The 20,022-nt window shown below is 33.6% G+C and overlaps 1 protein-coding gene across 1 annotated transcript; it reads left to right on the top strand.

Annotated features, from left to right (window-relative positions):
- Positions 1-13,427: 13,427 nt before the first annotated feature.
- LOC18100306 (beta-galactosidase 15) lies at positions 13,428-18,872 on the top strand. Its single transcript, XM_006381528.3, has 19 exons — positions 13,428-13,789; positions 13,898-13,993; positions 14,096-14,208; positions 14,326-14,392; positions 15,012-15,104; positions 15,209-15,352; positions 15,487-15,575; positions 15,653-15,758; positions 15,855-15,942; positions 16,160-16,281; positions 16,366-16,533; positions 16,617-16,807; positions 16,914-17,008; positions 17,112-17,209; positions 17,332-17,445; positions 17,533-17,637; positions 17,806-18,017; positions 18,102-18,384; positions 18,456-18,872. Exons 1-19 carry the CDS (start codon positions 13,607-13,609, stop codon positions 18,567-18,569), a joined length of 2,481 nt encoding a protein of 826 aa, XP_006381590.2. The 5' UTR covers positions 13,428-13,606; the 3' UTR covers positions 18,570-18,872.
- Positions 18,873-20,022: the final 1,150 nt, after the last annotated feature.

Genomic DNA, 20,022 nt, shown 5'->3' with positions numbered 1-20,022 from the left:
AAATTAGATGTTTAGATAAGACTTATATATTATACCGATATAAATATAATATCAATAAATGAAAAAGATGGCCAACACTGGACATACAATTTTTTTAAAAAATATAATTTATCTTATGCAATTAATTCAATCTATCTTTCTTTTTTTAGTTTTGCTTTTATTTCCTTTCTTTTATAAGCATTGATTTACCCTTTCTATTTTATTTGTTTTCTTATCCATTTTCACCTATTCTCATTTTTTTTATTGGCTTTAACTACAACAGATTCACTGTTTTTAATATAGTTATCAAACCCGATCTGTGGTTAATCCGGTCAAGGAGCCGGGTCTCAAGTTACACGGGTTGACCCGGGTCAGCTCGGGTCAACTAGGAAAAATATAAAAAAAATATTTGAAGTTTTAATATTTCATATGAAAAAATTATGAAACAATCCATGTGAATATATGCTATACATGTTGTAAATAATGAAGTTTAAATGATTATTTTAAAAGATTTTTTTATCCCACATTTAAAAGATATTATGTTATCATTTTAAGTTGAAGTATTTAAACCAAAAAAGTTTTTTTTATTCCACGTTGAAAAAACATAACTTTTTTCTTGTGAACATAGAGTATATATACTAAAGGACTTCAAATTCCATACTGAAAAAATAACTTGTGAACATAGAGTATATTTACTAAAGGGTTTCAAATCTCATATTGAAAAATAAAACATTCTTCTAGTATTTATATAGTGAAATTTGAAAAGGGTTAATAACCAACTTAAAAATATGAAAAAAAGAGGGGTCTCTGGTTAGGAAAAAAAAGCATTTGAAAAAAAAAGATCTCTACCGGGTTTTGCCGGGTCACCCGAGTCACGAGTCGACTCGACAGGTTGATTGGGTTTGACTGTTTTTTTTTGCTCTTGCCGGTCTTTCACATTACTTGGATCGGTCCAGCCACCGGGTCGACCCACCGGGCCAGTCCGAGTTTAATAACTAACCTAAAAGGAAGAAGATCAGATCTGTGAACCTAGAGTTAGCTAGTTCTCCCTAAAATGCATTGAGGCACAATAGCTAACCAAACATTTTAGTGTGAGCTATGTGAGTGGTACAAAATCGAGACAAACTTTGAAACCATACATGTCATTGTCGATCAACCCAATCATATTCAGAATGAGATAAGATAGAACAATCTTCCACATATAAACTCAAGGGAGAAAAATACTAGGGTACATTCCCATGATTTACACTCCAATAGTGATGTACTACATATGTGAGTGTGGTTATGTCATCTCTATTTTTTTTAAAATAAATATCACATTTTCAACTCTAAATTAAAATTCTAACTTGTGGGCATGCTTTTTTTTTTTTTCCCGTCAGTTTTCAAGTGAAAAAAGCGTTTTAAAGAGAAAGGTTCTCAATTGAAAATTGCCTAATTTTTTTTTTTTTGTGAGAGTTACAAATACAAAACTATTTATTTGGATTGTTATGATGTTGCATGGAGTTTTTTGCATATAAATTCTCCAATAATGAATTTTTGGTGTTGCACCTTTAGTTCAAAACTTAAAATACTTGGCCTACACATGGTTTTATTTTTTTATTTTACATTTTAACCAATTTAATTTTCTTTTAAGTTTTAAAGTTCTTTTCAAATTTAAAGTTTGAATTCGGTTTATTTGACAATATACATGATTGCTATGATTTGCACTTATATATCGATGTCTTGTCTATATTTATATGTTGTTAGATTCGTGTTATGTTTCTTTTTAGTTTAAAGTTATGTTATGCATTAAAAGGGAAATGCCTTAAATGTGAAACCATCCCCTACTCTTAAAATTAGAACCCTACTTGCTTGTTTAATAAAATGTTAGTCTGCTTATATGTTTGTTTTTTTTTTTTTTTTACATTATCGATTCATAAGGCCACCATATTTCCAATGAAGTGGTTTATTTTATTCTTTTTTATATTATCTATTTATTTATTTCATGAGTGTCCTTTGGTTATCATGTTTCTCGATATTGTAACCCTTGATTATAATGTTCCTCAGTTATTTGGTCCCTTAATAATGATGTCCTTCTGTAATTATAACATGGATAGATAAATATATAACATTTTGTTTTATTTTATACTAATTAATAATTTTAACTCCTTGATTTTGATTTGTGTATCTAGATTAGCATGTTCAAGGGTGTCACCAATAATACTCATTTGAGCAGTTATGTCAATTTTCCATCTAGCTATAGTTTAGCTAGTTAGGTCACTTATAAGGTGACTTTATTTATTTTTGTTATCTATTAAGATTTTAACATTTGATATATTTATAAATATTATTTTTTATGTACTTTTCATTTAACATGTAGAAGATTGTATGGTTGTTTGATGCATTATTCATATTTTAGTTTTTGGTGTTAGAAGTTGTGTTTTCTCTTTCTTTTTGTTTTTTTTTTTCTTCTAAGCAAGCGTGTTTAGAATAGGTTATTTAAACCCCTTATAGGCCCACTAAGTGCAATTGGTGGTGGTCAACCCTATTTTATGTTTATTAAAAAGAAATCTTTTTAGGCCAATTTTAATTTTCACCACTAATTTTAGCCCAACACCTGCTATTGTTTAAAAGTGAGGAATTAGACATTTCTTGTCATGAATCGAAAATCACTTTATTTTTAGGATTGAATAGGTTTTTTTACCTAATAACAAACACACTCGGTAGTTTAGGCAACTTGACATACAAACATGGCCCTCAAAATGGTTCCTTAAGTTTAACAAACACGTAGCAACTTATCTTAGGTATGATATCTTAGTGTGATTTTTATCTTTCATTTGATATAATCATCCCTTTATCATAGAATCTCCTCGAGGCTAGTCTTTTCCTAATTATCATTTGCAATAATATGAAAACTCCACTCAAGAAAATGTTGTTATTCTTAAAAAGTTTAAGGTGTTATAATTCAACAACCTATCTTTAATTGAATAGTACTTATCTAACCCATCTTTTTTAAAACATTCTCCTTTATAAGCTTTTAAAATAAGACCAGTAATTGAATGTTTAAGGTCGGGATAGTTGGGGAAATATCAAAGATGAGTGTGGAGTTATTGGAAATTAAGTCTTGACAACAATAAATGGTGCAACTTAGTTGATTTTTAAAAAAACTAGTCTTGTTCTTAACAAAGTAGACATGCTTTAAGAGAAGAGATAAGATTCTTCAAGATTGGTTTTAATTGATTGATGGAAAAGAAAATCCATGCTATCATAATGAGTTACACTATAGTAGTTTCCATATATGAAGATTGTTCACTAGAATTTCCATATTGATGCACTTGATCAAGCAAACCATTTAATCGATGCACTTCACTTTTCATGACTTCAATCTCTTTTTAATGATTTTGGTCTAAGAGAGCTCTTTCTCCATCCTTTTTTTCTTTGTCTAAAATTGCAGATTTAAAAAAAAAAACGTATTTTCTTTTATAAAAAAAATTAATAACCTTCATATATATATATATATATATATATATATATATAGAACGAGAAAATGGATATGGAATAGCCTTCAATGAGGGATGATGAGAGTTTCTATGCTTCATGTTTGTTCTCCTATTGGGACATCTTAAGTATTGTTTTAATATAAGTAAATACTCAACAATGACACTTTAAAAGTTTTAAATTCTAAGGCAAATGGTATCCTTTATATTTTATGATTTTAAAAAATTACATTGCTTATTTTATTAGGTTATAATTTGCATTGACGATGTTTTCTTGGTGAATTCAACAAAACAACCATTTGAGGATTATTATCTATTCAAAATTCTATTGTGAATATGAATATGGATCTTCATTGATAAATCCATAAACAAAATCATTTGGGCAGATTTACTTATGGATAGAGTCAATCAACTTGCTCTAGCACTCAATTACTTGGTATCGCCAATAAAATATTGAAGATATACTAGATCATGTAATACATTTTATACTTTTTTTTTAAAAGAAATATCATCTTTGTCAAAGTTAGATTCTTGAGTTATTTTGGATACATTAAGAGTAAAAGCTTTGCATTTTTTATTTTATTGTCATCCATCTCCAAAATTTCATGACCTTATGATGTTTGGTCAATCTTTCATCCATATTTGGCTTGCTTATTATGACAATGCAAGAAAATTACAAGGGATGATTCTAAGTTATTAAAATTTACAGTCAAGCTAACTAACCTAGATTAGTCTTAAAAAGAAGTCATTTAATCCTCGGGTCACATGCTATAATAGGTTGGTCTAAGGTTTACTAGGTGTAAAAAGTATGAAATGAAAAATTCTATTGACTAACCATCACAACCAAATAAGCTTTCCATAAGGATTGATGTTTCTTGAGTGCTCATTAAAGATAAAGTCTATCATGACATCATTTTTTTCTCATTCTAAACTAAAAACAAATGTGTGACAAAGTATAGTGAATTGAGTGCATGAGCATTTCTTAATATCCACTCTAATAATTAGAAAACATAAAGGATATATATAAGAATATTAAAAATAATTATAATAAAATACACATGAGCATAACAAATAATCAACCAGGTTAGGGACCTTTTTTGAACCTAGTAATTAAATATAATTGTATAAATAGATATTAACAAAATAAGTAAATGAGCAAACAAAAATGAAGTATACAACAAATAGAATCCAATCTTAAGATAATAAAAAAAGGGTATAGAAATAAAAAGAAAGAAATATATACAAAAACAAATAGAAAATTAACATATTTAATAGTTTAGGCAACTTGACATAAAGGTGTGACTCTTAAAATTGGTCTTTAAGTTAAACAAAATAGAGTAACTTAACTTAGACATGATATCTTAAGATAGTTTATTTTTTATTTTTTTCAGGTATAATTAGCCTCTGACCTAAGACTTTGCAAGATCAATCTTAAATGTCCTAGTTACCTCTAAAAATAGGTGGCAACTCGTTTATATCTTATTTTGCCTTTTATAATTTTTTTTTGATATGTCATGTTTTTGTTTTTGTATTTTTTACATCATAACAAGATGGAAAAACAAATTATAAAAGATAAAATTAAAAATTGATCATTTTATAAAGTGATTAGCTCGAAATGTAGTCATTTCATAGAGTGACATCCTTAAAAGAAAGACAATATATGCTCCAGGAAATCTAAAAAAAGATGTCATTATAGGCGATGCAAACAGATCTAAAAAATGCATATCGAGGTATTTTTGGAAAAAAAATAATTTGAAGTCATCATATAGTTGTTGAAGGAGACTAAGAATGCTAAAGTATGCACTAGATCTAGAGATTGAAGTAATTTTCCTTTCAGGGTGCTATCCTCGACTGGGCTTCCCTGGGATGTCAAGGTCTCAAACATTATTGAGAAGGGCACTTGGGCTTTTTCCTTGGTAGTCGGGAGCTTTAGCCTATTTAGGACTCCGTTCATTCCCATCCAAGGATTGCATTGCCATATCACTATGTTTGGAAGGTCATTCATTAGGGATATTTTCTATTGACTTGGCATAAGAGGTTCTTGGAGACACGAGACCCACAAATTCTATATATCACCTCATCTAGTTTCCATGTCATATCGTTTGTTTCTATAGGTCGTCTTCACACCATGGACAGACTCCATGCTTATTAGATCATCAGCTCCTCAATAAATATCTTTTATAGGTCGTATGTTGAGATACATGACCATCTATTCTTTCACTGTCCTTTCTTTGCTTCAATTTAGGGCCTATCACAGGCAGGATCTTTGTGAGTTGACCTTCTATGACATGGTGACCTTTGCTTTAGTGGGCATAAACGCACTATATATAGAAGAAGGAGATTATACATCCACTTGTTTGGTTAGTCCCCTCAGCCATGGTTTACGTCATCTGGTATGAGAGGAATAATCGATTTTTTCACCAGGCTTATCGACTTCACCATGTTGTTAATGAGATCTTTAAGCTTATTTGGTCCTAGTTGGTTGAGTTAGAACCAAAGTATCAGATTTCTGCTACTCTAAGGTCTTATGGCGTCTTTTAGAGTTATGAGGTACCTTTGTTTTATTATTCTTCTAGTTCCTCTTAGCATGTCTATTATTTTTGCAGAACTGGTCGATCAATTTTGAGTTTTCCATAAACTGATCGACCAGTTTCTAGGTTTTTTTTCTGCATTTTTATTTGTATAACTAGTCGACCGACTCTGAGATTTCTAGAAACCAGTTGACATGCTTCTCAGTTGTTGTTCAGTTAGTCTTGTTTTCAGATCTTTTTTAGTTTTCTTTAGCTTTTGCTTTTTTTTCCTCGTGCCTAAAGTCAGTTGGATCTGGGTAATAGGATAACGTACTTCTTGGGGGTATGATCCTCGTATTTTTGTATAGTTTTTCCATTTTATACAATTACACATATCCATAAAAAAGGGTTGGTTATGCTTAAATAAAGATAGAAATCACCTTTACCGCATCCTTTCAAATGAAAGATTACTTTAGTTATTTTTCTTGGGGAAGAGTGGAGTCAGACAAGGAGACCCCTTGTCTCCGTATCTTTTTATCTGTTGTATGGAGTATTTCTCCAGGCTGCTCAAGCTTGCCTCCCAATAGGAAGGCTTTCGGTTCCATCCAAAGTGTGAGGTGCAAGGTATCAGCCACCTTGCGTTTGCAGATAATGTTTTACTTCTCTCCCATGGTGACTCCTCTTCAGTTCATTGTCTACTTCAACAGGTCACTCTCTTTAGCCAGACTTCTGGTTTGTACATCAACCAGCAAAAATCATCCATTTTCTTCGGGGGAGTTGGCACTTCTGAAAAGCAATCTATTCTCACTGCTTCTGGCTTCAAAGAAAGGAGATTTCCTTTCACATATCTTGGGGTCCCTCTAAGTCCCCATCAACTTCTTGCCAGTCAGTTCTCCCCACTTTTGCAGGACTTGAAATCTTCAGTCTAAGGTTGGATTGGCAAGCACCTTACATATGATGGTCGGTTGGAGCTTGTCCGGTCTATTTTGTTTGGGAAAGTCCAATTCTGGCTCAATATCTTCCCCATCCCTGACATTGTGATGAGGAACATTATTAGCATTTGCAGAAATTTTCTTTGGACAGGTGACATCAGACGAAGTACCTCAGCTTTGGTTGCTTGGAAGTCTATTTGCTTGCCTAAAACAGGGGGGCTCTTGGCTTGTTTGATCTTTAGGCCTGTAACAGAAGTTTTCTTGGCAAGCAATTATGAAATATTCATGTTAAAATGGATTCAGTTTGGATTCGTTGGATTCACCATTTTTATTTGAACTCTGGCACCATTTGGTCTGTTCATGCATATCACTCTTCTTCTCCGCTGTGGAAAGCTATCATTTCTATTAGGGACCTCCTCTTGCAGCTCTGTGGGGACTCTGAGTCGAGTATTACTCTGCTGAGTAGTTGGTTTACTGGTGCAGGTTTCTTTCTATCCCATGCCTATGATTTCTTCAAACTGGTTAGTTCAACAGTCTCATGGGGCTGAGTGGTTTGGGAACAATGGTCTCTACCTAAATACAGTTTCATCCTCTGGTTGGCTGTCCTAGGAAAGCTTAGGACTCGTGTCAGGTTGGTTTTCGTCCCTACTAATCCCAATTGTATGTTCTGTAGGCAAGTGGAAGAGTCCTATAGTCATTTGTTTTGTGCTTGTGAATGGACATGTTGTCTGTGTGCAATGATAAAATCTTGGCTGCGGATTGGGAGGACCATGCAGACTTTGATCAGTGCTATTCAGGGGTTACACTCTCAGAGGAATAACCTAGAGGCTCGGATGAGACGAGTTTCTCTGGGTATCACGGTGTATCTCATTTGGGAGGAAAGAAACAAGTGGATTTTTGATGGGCAGTCTAAGGAGATTGCTACAATGTTCAGGCGCTTTCAAATCCTTTTCTACATTGTCTTCCATTTCTATGAAAAGGATTATTTAATTCTATATGTAGGCTGATTGGGTGGCCTGTTATCTCTTAATTGTGCTGCTGAATCCTCTGATTTGGTTTCTTCATGATTCATGAGAATCGTCGCAACGTGTATGCATGGTCCATGCATATTGGTTTTACATGACAAAATTAAGCTGCAGGGCCCACCAGGTTTTGTCTTCGGGTTGCTGTGCTCTCTTGCTTATGGCTGAGCTCTTCATCATGGTTTTTCTCCATGATAATTGCTACTACGTGAATGCATGATACATGCATATTGGCTTCACGTGAAACACCTTATTGCTGAGCCCACCTGCTTGTCCTCGGGTGGTTCATGATCTCTAGCTTATGGCTTCTAGTGTTTTTGTGTAAATGGCGTTTAAACATTTATGTGTTGATGGTCTGTCTTGATAGTTTGTGGAGGACAGCTGTTTTCCTCGGTTATCCTTGGCACCTGTAGCTTTTGGGTTCCTAAAACAACCGATGGTTTGTTCTTTTAGGTTATATTTTTTTTGTGCTTGTTGGGAACCTATTCCCATTGGCTTGTTCTGTGCAGGTGTATATATGACTTGCTGGTTTTCCAGTTAGTCTAACTTTTTGATCTATAAAATTCTAACATTTGATTAAAAAAAGGGATTACTTTAGTCATGTTTTTTTCTAAATTAATTTCATGTACGCCATTAACTATCCAATTATTTTATGAACTTATTCACAAGTTATTTATTGTTGGTGGATGATCGTTGAATTAACATCAAACCCTAGATATAGAGTATTGCAACTTAATAAATTCTTGTAAAACGAGATGAAACTAGTGTTATACTAAATCTACTTTGGTCCCTGAGTTTTAAAAAAACTCATTGACTCATTATTGAACTCGTTTTAAGATTATAATATCATGTTAGGCCTACGTCAATCCTTGAAAACAAGGAGACTCATTGACCTAACTATTAAAATCCAAGATCAATAAAAAAATGATGTTAACTTGGTGAAGACTTGTCGACTCATTATTAAGCTAGTTTTAAGGTTAAAAATATCATGTTAGACCTACGTCAGTCTTTAAAATTAAAAAACATGTTGACCTAACTGTTAAAATCTAAGCTTAATTAAAACATGACATTAACTTGATTGAAAACTCATCAACATTATTTTTTTTAATAAATATTTACATGCATATACATATATAAGAAGGTGGAAGTATAATTTTACAAAATAAAACTAATGTGAATACAAAGACAATAAAAATAAAATAAAAAATCATGAGTGAATAGTAACCTACTTCCTAAAATTTACACACACATGCATATGTAAAAAGGTGAAAGCATGTTTTGCAAAATGAAGCTAATGTGAATATGAAGTCAATAAAATAAAAATACATGGGTGAATAATAACCATGCACGAATAATGAAATGTTATTTTTTTTTTGCATTTTTAAATAATAACCTACTTTCAAAAATGAATTTTTACATACATATGCGAACATAAAAATGCGAACACTCAATTTACTAAACGAAGATAATGCGAATGTGAAATCAATAAAAATAAAATAAAATAAAAATGTATAGATGAATAATAACCATGCATTAATAGTTAAATGTACTTTATTTTTCATTTTGAACAGTAACCTACATCCAAAAATAAATTTTTATTCTCTTCTTCATCTATTTATAGAAGGGGAAGGGCTTATAAAAGCCTCCCTAAGTGGTTCCAATTGGACAAATTCCATCCCTACAAGTCATTTTTCCCGTTAAAAACCATGATTGCCTAGCCTCCTTTAACCTTTTTTTATAGCGATTTCAAAGGTCTTTTCATTATGGAGATGGATGTTTATAAGAGAGGGGATGTTAGGGAAAGAAATAGGTGTGTTTAGGATGTGTTAGAGAGGATAAAATATAATCATTCAGGGGTGGAAAATGTGTGGTGCTGTAGAAAAAAAAGGAAGATGGTGCAAGGCTGCACCAAAACAACATTGTTTGGTGCATACCTTTTCTTATTTGCATGCAATAGCACCATTTAACTTAAAGGGGGAAGTTTTATTTTTTTCAAAATAGATCCTCCAAGTTTGTTGTTTTTCCATTTTAGTCATTGGATTTGTATTTTTTATTTTCTTGGCCAATCACACATTTTTCTCAGAATTTTTTTTGATTTAATCCCTAATTGCTTTTTTTTACATCCTTCTCATTCCTTTGTTTTCTCTAGTTTAGTTCCTGGATTCATTTTGTTTTTTTGCCAATTGTACCCATTTTTTTATTATTTCTTTCAATTTTATCCCTAATTGCACATTTTTTTATTTTATTTTCTTTATTGTTATTATTATTTTTGTCTTTTTTTTCTCTTGATTGCCCAAAAAACAAAAATGATGAAAAATAATAACACTTGAAATAATAAAAATTTACGAAAATCACTGAAATTAGAGTAAAAGCGTGAAATATATTTTTCTTTTGTAATTTTTGTTTCTTTTTAGGCAAGAAGATTTTTCTCTTTTTATATTTTTTTTGTGGGGGGGTAAAAATTGAGTTATGATAATTGTCCTCTCTTTACAATGCTTACGATATAAGTCTACAAAAAGTTCTTTTCTTGGACTTTGTTTAGCAAGGTTGTAAAGAAAAGGTATTTACAATAACCTAAGAAATTATTCTCTCATTGCTCCTATTAACTTCACTTTTCCTCACATCCTCGCATGATTGTTTTGAACTTTTGACTTCACCTTTCTTCTTCTTTAGTCTTAATTGATCTTCATAAACATGTCTACATAACAATAGTACAAGTTTGAAAGTTTTTCCATCATTTTCAAGAAAATATATGTTTCAAAACCCATCATGCTTGGCCTTTTAATCAAATTGCCAAGGATACCCTAACAGTAAATGAGTAGCATACATAGAAACCACATCACACAAAACCTTATCCTTATAATTTCTAATCGAAAAAAAAATCAAAATTTATTTAGTAACTTTTACTTCACCATATTCGTTCAACAATTGAAGTCTATAAGGTCTTTCATGCTTAATGGTGTTTAGATTTAACTTTTTAACAAGTGTTGCAGTAGTAACATTAGCACAACTCTCACTATCAATATATATACTACATACCTTGTTATTTATGTTGCTTATAGCATGGAAGATGTTCTTCATTTGTTTCTCCACATCATCCTCCTTAATTTGAACATTAGCAATCTTCTAATCACCAAAGCCTCTATATCAACTGCATACTCAACATCACGAAAATCATCTTTCCTATTTGTTCTCCTATAGCCAAAATAATCACATGGTAAAACTTACCCATATCCGAGGGTTCAATGTTACCGAAACCTAGCATCATGTTCATGATCAAAATCCTTAACCTCTCCATCTTTATTTTTGTCTATATATTCATTTAAAGGTGAAATAGCTTGTCTCATAGGTCTTCTACCCTTTAGACCTCTACGGATTAGCCAATCTTGAAGGCTAGCTTCTTCGATTCTCAATCCAACCATCCCATTTATAACCACTCCAAACTTTATTTTCATCAACTCTAATTATTATTGCATAGCCAAATAACCCAATTCTAGATTATTCTTATCCCTCGGTGGTGATGATCCACTTTTTATTGACATCGTTAGTAGTAAGATAAAATATATCCTTACACGCTGCCTCATGAGTTTACACTTAGTAGATGTCACTCCTCTCATATTTCATATAACATTTTGGCTTTTCACATAAAATTTTGGTTTTTCACTATAATAAGCTCACCTTTTACCTTTTATTACCCAATCTCAATTTTAGTTCTTTAAGGAACTAATTAACAATAAATTAGAAAAATTAACCACTTAATAGCTCAATCCAAAATAATAAGAAGCAATAAAAACTAAAAACTATCAATAAAAAACTATGAATATTGAATTGCAAATATCAAAGTGAATTTGTGCAAAATATGAATGATACAAAGACACAAAAAAGTTATAAAAATAAGAGGACTAATGAAATAAGAACAAAATAACCCAACTAAGCAAAGACATTAATATTTTTTTTTACCTAGCTAGAACTATCAAGAAAGCAAAATTGATGCAAAACTGATTGTTATTAACTTTTTTATTTTATTTTTTGAAGTAACCCAACAAAACATACCTAACTAACCCTAAAAGTCAAGATATGACAACAATATATCCCAAGATAAAATGATATAAAATGATTTTAGAGCCTTGCTTTGATACTACCTGATGTGAATCCCATGAATTTAAATATGAAAAAATCATTATTCAAATCGACCCTTTCTAAGAAACCTAAATTCAGGCTTGTGATTGGGCTTGACACAACTATAACCTATACCGAAATCATCATCATCATCATTATATAAATCTTGAAAGAAGTACACATCTTTACGATAGTGCATCGACCACTATGTTTTCCTTACTTTGCTTTTATTTTATCATATATGAAAATGTTTTATGACCTTAATTTGATGTTCAATTCCCTTAATAGGTGACAATTTACCTAGGAACCTTATCAGGGAAAATATCCTCGTAACCATGTAATAAAGAAACACAAATACTAGGAATACAAGGATCAAGTTCATTAGTGTTAAAATATATCTTCTTATACACAAGTAAAATCATAATCATGTTAGAAAAATAAGCAGTCTTAATCTCACTTTCTTTTTTCTAATTCTCCTTTAGAGGAATCTATAGTTGAAAATGCAAAAGAGGAGGCTGAAGATTTTGATCATGAACATGGTGTTAGGTTTCAATAACATAGGACCTGTAGACACGGGGGAGTTCGGCCACATAATGGTTTTGGTAAGGTTTTTAAAGCATGTGAAATTTTGGCATTTAGGAAGTTCCATCTTTTGTTTTTTTCTCTTTCAATTGAATCCTTTTTTGTTTTTTTCTCCTTTCAATTTCATCATTCAATATTTGATTTATTTTGAATTGATCTTCGTAATTTGTTTTGGTTTGTTTTTTTTTTAGGTTATCACAGTTTCAAACAAATGTTCTTGCATTTGATTAGTGCTTAATTTTGTGAGTGTCTATTTTTATTATCATATCATAAAGTATAAAATAGTTTAAGAAATAACAAAGTTATTGAATACAATGGAGTCCATGATCTGGGTAGCGGGTTAAGCTTTGATACCCTAATTGATCCAATATGTTGTCATCTTAATATTAAAAAAGATATCATCTTGAACTTTTTTTAAAAGCCAAACAATGTTTTTTTATCAATTATCTGGGTTGCTTTTGGATCCGTCAAGTCAACTAAATCAACTAGATTATGTCAAGACAACTTCTACACGGGTTAATTTTAAATTAAAGGTAAGCAAAATGTTGGATCGGGAGGGTTCAAGGTTAGTACATTGGATTATATTTAATAACAATGTGATTTACTTTTTTTCCGCATTCAAATTATTTTTTATTCGAACCACATTGTAGTGTGTTCATGTATACAAGTGAGTTTATAAAAAAAACATAAATTCAATTGTACCCTTCCAAAGGAAACTATATTTGGCCAATAATATAAGGAATGACATTCCTGCAACTGAATGAGTTCTGGACTAACTACAAATCCCAGAGCCGTAGAAGTCGTTCCTTCAAAATCCCAAATTAGTTAACTTAAAAATGTGGATAATGATGGGGTTGCCTATACATAGATAAAATTTAGAGATCAGTTTTTCCCTGTATTGGACTTGATACATTCCTATATATACAAGTCTACATATCTCAAAGCAAACATATCTGAATTTTTCAGTTTTATGAGAATAAGCAAAGATGCCGGGTTCCTGGATTGGTATTCTTCTCATTGCTAGTTTAGGTTTGATAGGTTCCTGCTCAGCAGCAGCAGCAGCAGCAGCAGCAGCAGCAGTTGAATATGATTCTAGTGCTGTTATCATCAATGGCCAAAGAAAAATTATTCTCTCAGGATCAATTCACTATCCTCGTAGCACTGTTGAGGTAATTATATATATATTGAACAAAGAAAATGTTGCAGAAAATTAATTAAAGCATCACATAGTCTTAAAATATGGTATATATACTCGCTTAATTGAGTCTTGTCTACAGATGTGGTCAGATTTGATTCAGAAAGCAAAGGAAGGAGGACTTGATACGATTGAAACATACATTTTCTGGAACGCACACGAGCGTCGCCGTCGTGAGGTGGGAGACTCACCTGCTTTTATATTCGATCGGCCTGACGAGAGGCTGGCTTTGCCTACCATTTAATCTCGATTGTGCCATTCTTTGATTTTGTCATAACAGTATAATTTCACGGGCAACCTAGACTTTGTAAAGTTTTTCCAAAAAGTGCAAGAAGCAGGGCTATATGGCATTCTCCGAATTGGTCCTTATGCCTGTGCTGAATGGAACTACGGGTAATAAACTCTTACCTTTCCTCCCCCCCCCCCCCCCCCCCTTTAAGCTTTAATTTCTTCAGTTGTGGACTTGTTACGGGATTTACCAAATTATTTATTTGTTCTCCACTTTACCAGGGGCTTCCCTGTGTGGCTACACAATATTCCAGAAATCAAATTCAGGACAGACAATGAGATTTTCAAGGTTTGAATTTGTCAACTTCTTCTTCTTTTTTTGCCCTAATGAACCCACTGTTGAACTATGTGAGACCCTCCCTGTCCATGGGAGATCATGTTACTCACGACGACATGGACCACACTTATGGAAACTATAAAAAAATAGTTATCCATCATGGCCATGGCCAGGCCTATCTAATAATTTCTCAAACTCAAGAGAATGGGCTTATAAATGTTGAGATAAAAGTCCAAAATTTATTATTGTTTTCATCTCATACATTCCTTGGTATTGTTCGGCAATTATAATGAACAAGAAATAATTTATATTACATAATTATATATATTATATTTTAATATCTTATTTAAAAGTTTAAGTTAGTAGGTTAAATTTATTTTTTAATATAGTATTAGAATTTTATTTACCAAGTTATCACAAGTACTTTAAATGTTATTATCTCTATTTTATTTTATAACCTCATTTTATTTAATAAAAATTAAATATAATATAATATGGATATGTATAAGTTTTATATTCTAAGAGCTTTTACCATGTATTAAAAAATTATATAAATTATATTTTAAAATCTATTCTAAAAACTTAACCTTGTGAGTTGTTTTACAATCTCAACTTACTTTTCTTTGTACAGAATGAAATGCAGACTTTTACAACCAAGATTGTGAACATGGCTAAAGAAGCGAAGCTTTTTGCATCGCAAGGAGGACCTATAATTCTCGCACAGGTTTGCAGGCCTGCAGCCATCTTTTTTAATCCACAATTTCACACATATTACTAGTAGCATTAACTGCTTCTAATCTCACTCCTAAACATATTTGAATATATCAGATAGAGAACGAATATGGAAATGTCATGGGGCCTTACGGAGAAGCAGGGAAATCATACGTTCAGTGGTGCGCGCAAATGGCTGTAGCCCAAAATATTGGTGTACCCTGGATTATGTGCCAGCAGAGCGATTCTCCATCATCCGTGGTATTTATTGCATTTTCTTCTTCGCTTCTATCTTTTTTGAATCGGGCTACTGATCATTTGTATTTCAGTTTAATTTATCCTGTAGATATCTTTGATCACTCTTTTTTTTTCTTTCTTTTATGTTGCCCTAATAGATTAACACATGCAATGGATTCTACTGCGATACATTTACACCAAACAGTCCAAAAAGTCCGAAAATGTGGACTGAAAACTGGACTGGCTGGTAAGCACATCTTTCTTCCCTACATTCATCCGATTAATCACACTGAGTTTGAATCCTGCCACACGCTTGCCTTGTAGGTACAAGAAATGGGGCCAAAAAGATCCACACAGGACTGCCGAAGATTTAGCATTTTCAGTGGCACGCTTTTTCCAGTACAATGGAGTGTTGCAGAACTACTACATGGTCGAACTCTCCCCAACATAATCTGTTATGACAGTTTTTCAAGCATGTGTGTTCTTCAAATGATTACTTTTACTCGTTTCTTTGAATTATTTTCAGTATTATGGAGGAACCAACTTTGGACGCACGTCAGGAGGCCCATTTATCGCAACATCTTACGACTATGATGCACCACTTGATGAATACGGTAATCACTGAATTAACTTAACCATTCACATGCCTGCATCAATATTGAAAGCATGCGTTCAGAAAATTACTTGTCTGCTCTTTCATCACCTCTAATGACGTTTTTCATGGCATAAAAAATTGAGAAGATTTGTGCTCGTAACGTATCAATTGATCCTTTCTCTGTTGAACACTACTATGATTAACCACTATAAGAAAATTTCAATCTGAACTTTCAGGAAATTTAAACCAGCCCAAGTGGGGACACCTCAAAAACCTCCATGCAGCACTCAAATTGGGGGAGAAGATTCTGACTAACAGCACAGTGAAAACAACAAAATATTCAGATGGGTGGGTTGAGGTAAGTGAAAAAATAAATGAGATATCAATATAACGAGTATGAAGTAAGCATCAGTTTGTTCAAGTTCATGTTGTCCATCATCAGCTGACTACGTACACCAGCAACATTGATGGGGAGAGATTGTGTTTCCTGAGCAACACAAAAATGGATGGTCTAGATGTTGACTTGCAACAAGATGGAAAGTACTTTGTGCCTGCTTGGTCTGTTAGTATTCTTCAAGATTGTAACAAGGAAACTTACAACACTGCAAAGGTAAAACCAAAGCATTTCCTATGATGTTATTGTTTTTTCATTTCTAAAAGTACTTAGACATTAAGACATGCTTGTTTTTACAGGTTAACGTCCAAACCTCTTTGATTGTAAAGAAATTACATGAGAATGATACACCTCTAAAACTCTCCTGGGAGTGGGCACCAGAGCCAACTAAAGCCCCCCTCCACGGACAAGGTGGTTTTAAAGCGACTCAGCTTCTTGAACAAAAGGCGGCAACATATGATGAAAGTGACTACTTATGGTACATGACTAGGTATTAATTGATTTCTTCTTGTGCTACGCTTCAATTACTATGGGGATGACATCTAGAAAATATTTCACCGTCGTTGTCATTCTCCACCTTCATCTATGCAATACAGCGTTGACAATAATGGGACAGCCTCGAAAAATGTGACGTTGCGTGTGAAGTATTCAGGGCAATTCCTTCATGCTTTTGTTAATGGGAAGGAGATAGGTAAGATCTTACTTAATTCAGATCAATCTTTAGGATAATCATCAACATTGATATCATCATTGCACGGTCGTTCATGCTCGTCTGATTTGGCCAAATATAACAGGTTCCCAACATGGTTACACTTTCACATTCGAGAAACCTGCTTTGCTGAAGCCCGGGACAAACATTATTTCTTTGCTCAGTGCCACTGTTGGACTGCAGGTACTGTACTTATGCTTACTATAGTTCCCACAGTTTATCAAGTTCAGCTTCAATTTCCATTAGCATCTTTAAATTCAATGAAGCAATTCTCACACAATTCCCTGTCTTATTTTTCCACACAGAACTATGGTGAATTTTTTGATGAGGGACCTGAAGGCATAGCAGGAGGTCCCGTTGAGTTGATCGACAGCGGCAACACCACCACTGATTTATCATCAAACGAGTGGAGTTATAAGGTAAATTATATGGAAGCTGCCAGTAGCTATGGATTTTGTGCGCGCTTATAATGATTGACCTAATCATCTATATTTATTTGGCCTAAGGTTGGATTGAATGGTGAGGGGGGACGATTCTACGATCCAACTTCAGGCCGTGCCAAATGGGTCTCAGGTAATCTTCGTGTGGGGAGAGCCATGACCTGGTATAAGGTATACTTCTCAATCCTCAATAGCACCTCATGCCAACGAAATGCCTCTTGATCAGTTGATATTTGATATAAAAATAATTGTCTTGAAAAATTATGTCAGCAACTCTTGTCTGAGTTTCCAACGGAATTTTGGTCAATGATCATTGTTTTAAATTGTATCTTCGTCTAGACCACCTTCCAGGCTCCATCAGGAACCGAACCTGTGGTGGTGGACTTGCAAGGTATGGGCAAGGGTCATGCCTGGGTGAATGGGAATAGTCTAGGTCGCTTCTGGCCAATATTGACTGCCGATCCCAACGGATGCGATGGCAAATGTGATTACCGTGGACAATATAAGGAGGGCAAATGCCTGTCAAATTGTGGCAATCCAACTCAAAGATGGTACTGTGTTATCAATAACTGCTCTTATTATTCATTACTCTTATTATCCTAAGATCAGGTATTTAAAGGATGGCATTGTATCAGGTATCATGTCCCAAGATCATTCCTCAACAATGGCTCAAACACATTGATTTTGTTCGAGGAAATCGGAGGAAACCCTTCAGATGTTTCTTTCCAGATTACGGCAACTGAAACAATATGCGGAAATACATATGAAGGAACCACATTAGAATTATCATGCAACGGTGGACGAAGAATCATCTCAGATATCCAATACGCCAGCTTTGGAGACCCGCAGGGAAGCAGCTGCGGCTCATTCCAGAGAGGCAGCGTTGAGGCCAGTCGTAGCTTTTCTGCAGTTGAAAAGGTAAATCAAACAACATGATGATTCATTAGGTATTTGTTTTTCCCTTCCTGAAAGTTTTTCTGGTGTTGCAGGCGTGCATGGGAAAGGAGAGTTGTTCAATAAACGTCTCAAAAGCAACATTTGGAGTAGAAGATAGCTTTGGCGTTGATAATAACAGGCTGGTTGTTCAAGCTGTATGCACATGATACAATGAGAGTCATTGTTAAAAGAATGAAAATTGATTACTGCAATTGGGTTTTGCTATCAAAGATAAAAATGATTCTGTACACCATGAACACAAGTCCTCAGAAACAGAAATCTGTTTGATGATATCTCTGTTTCTTTACGGCTTCATGTTTTCATGAGGAGATTCACATATATCTGTACTCAAGTCGTCAATTATTGTCTCCAGGTTTATCAAACTCGAGAACTGTCATTGACATTTGACTGTACAAAGATCGACAATTTCGTACATTTCAATAGCAACCCTCTGGCAGATCTTCCCTACATTTTATGATAGAATTTTCCATCCCGACATCGCGGCGGTCCTAAAAATTTTCTAGGAAAGAACTAATTTCTGGCATCTAGTTTTTTTAGGGGGAAATGTCTTGTTTGAGGAGTCGCCACCTAGTATTATGGTCACTAGAAAATCTAATTGATCAACAGAGATTCTATGATTCGGGACTAGTTACGTAAAAAAGAAGTATTATCACCACTTAAACGTCCTGTCTGAGGCAGGCTGCATTGCTGGCTTTGTCTTAAATTGCTAAAAAATTATTGATTTATGCCATGATAATTTGCTTATAATATTCCTAACTCTAGCGTCAGTAAATATTCGATCTCGAATATTTTCAATTCTAGTATTGGTAAAAATTCCACCATGAATAATTCTAACTCTGACGTTGGTAAAAATTCATATCTACAAAAAAATCAGTATATATATATATATATATTTTATCCTGATATCAGTGAATAAATTAATAAAAATACATTTTTTCTAAGACATGCAAAAATATTTATTTCTACACTTTCTATTTTTTTTTGTTTTTTTATATATATATATATATTTTTTTGGGCTGGGCTGGACCAGCCCAGCATATATTTTTTTGGGGCTGGGCCCAGCTCAACCCACATGGGCTGGGCTAGACCCAGCTAGCCCAGCCCGGTCACTGGCCCAAGCCAGTGACCCGGCTGGGCAAGATGCACACATTGTGAAGGTAATTAAATTACCTTCACACTGTGTTCAATAAAATATTGAACACAGAGAATAAAAGTAGAAGGGGCGTTCCTGCTTCTGGAGACGACGAAGATGGTTGCAGCGCGGTGGTGCCTCCCGTTTGCGTCTGACCTTGCCTTCTGCTTTCCTTTGCTGCCTTGCCCACCGCCTTTTCTGCTTTTTTTCTGTTTTCTCAGTTCTTGGGATGAAGGAATTAAGAAGATGACGATGCCGGTTCTCTCGGGTGGTTCTTCTTTTTGTGCTTGCTTTTTTCTTTGTTTTCTTGCTCTGTTTTATTCTGTGTTATGCTTGAATTCTGGGACTAAACCAAAGCTGGGTTTAGTCCTCTGTTTTCTTCCTTTGGTGTTCGTTTTCTCCCCCCTGTGTCTGCTTCGTTTCCTCTGCTGTGTCTCTGTATTATGCCCTTGTCCTTTTCTCTAGCT

The sequence above is a fragment of the Populus trichocarpa genome, chromosome 6 (assembly GCF_000002775.5).
Source record: "Populus trichocarpa isolate Nisqually-1 chromosome 6, P.trichocarpa_v4.1, whole genome shotgun sequence".
Taxonomy (NCBI): domain Eukaryota; kingdom Viridiplantae; phylum Streptophyta; class Magnoliopsida; order Malpighiales; family Salicaceae; genus Populus; species Populus trichocarpa.
This window is presented reverse-complemented; position numbering and strand designations above follow the sequence as displayed.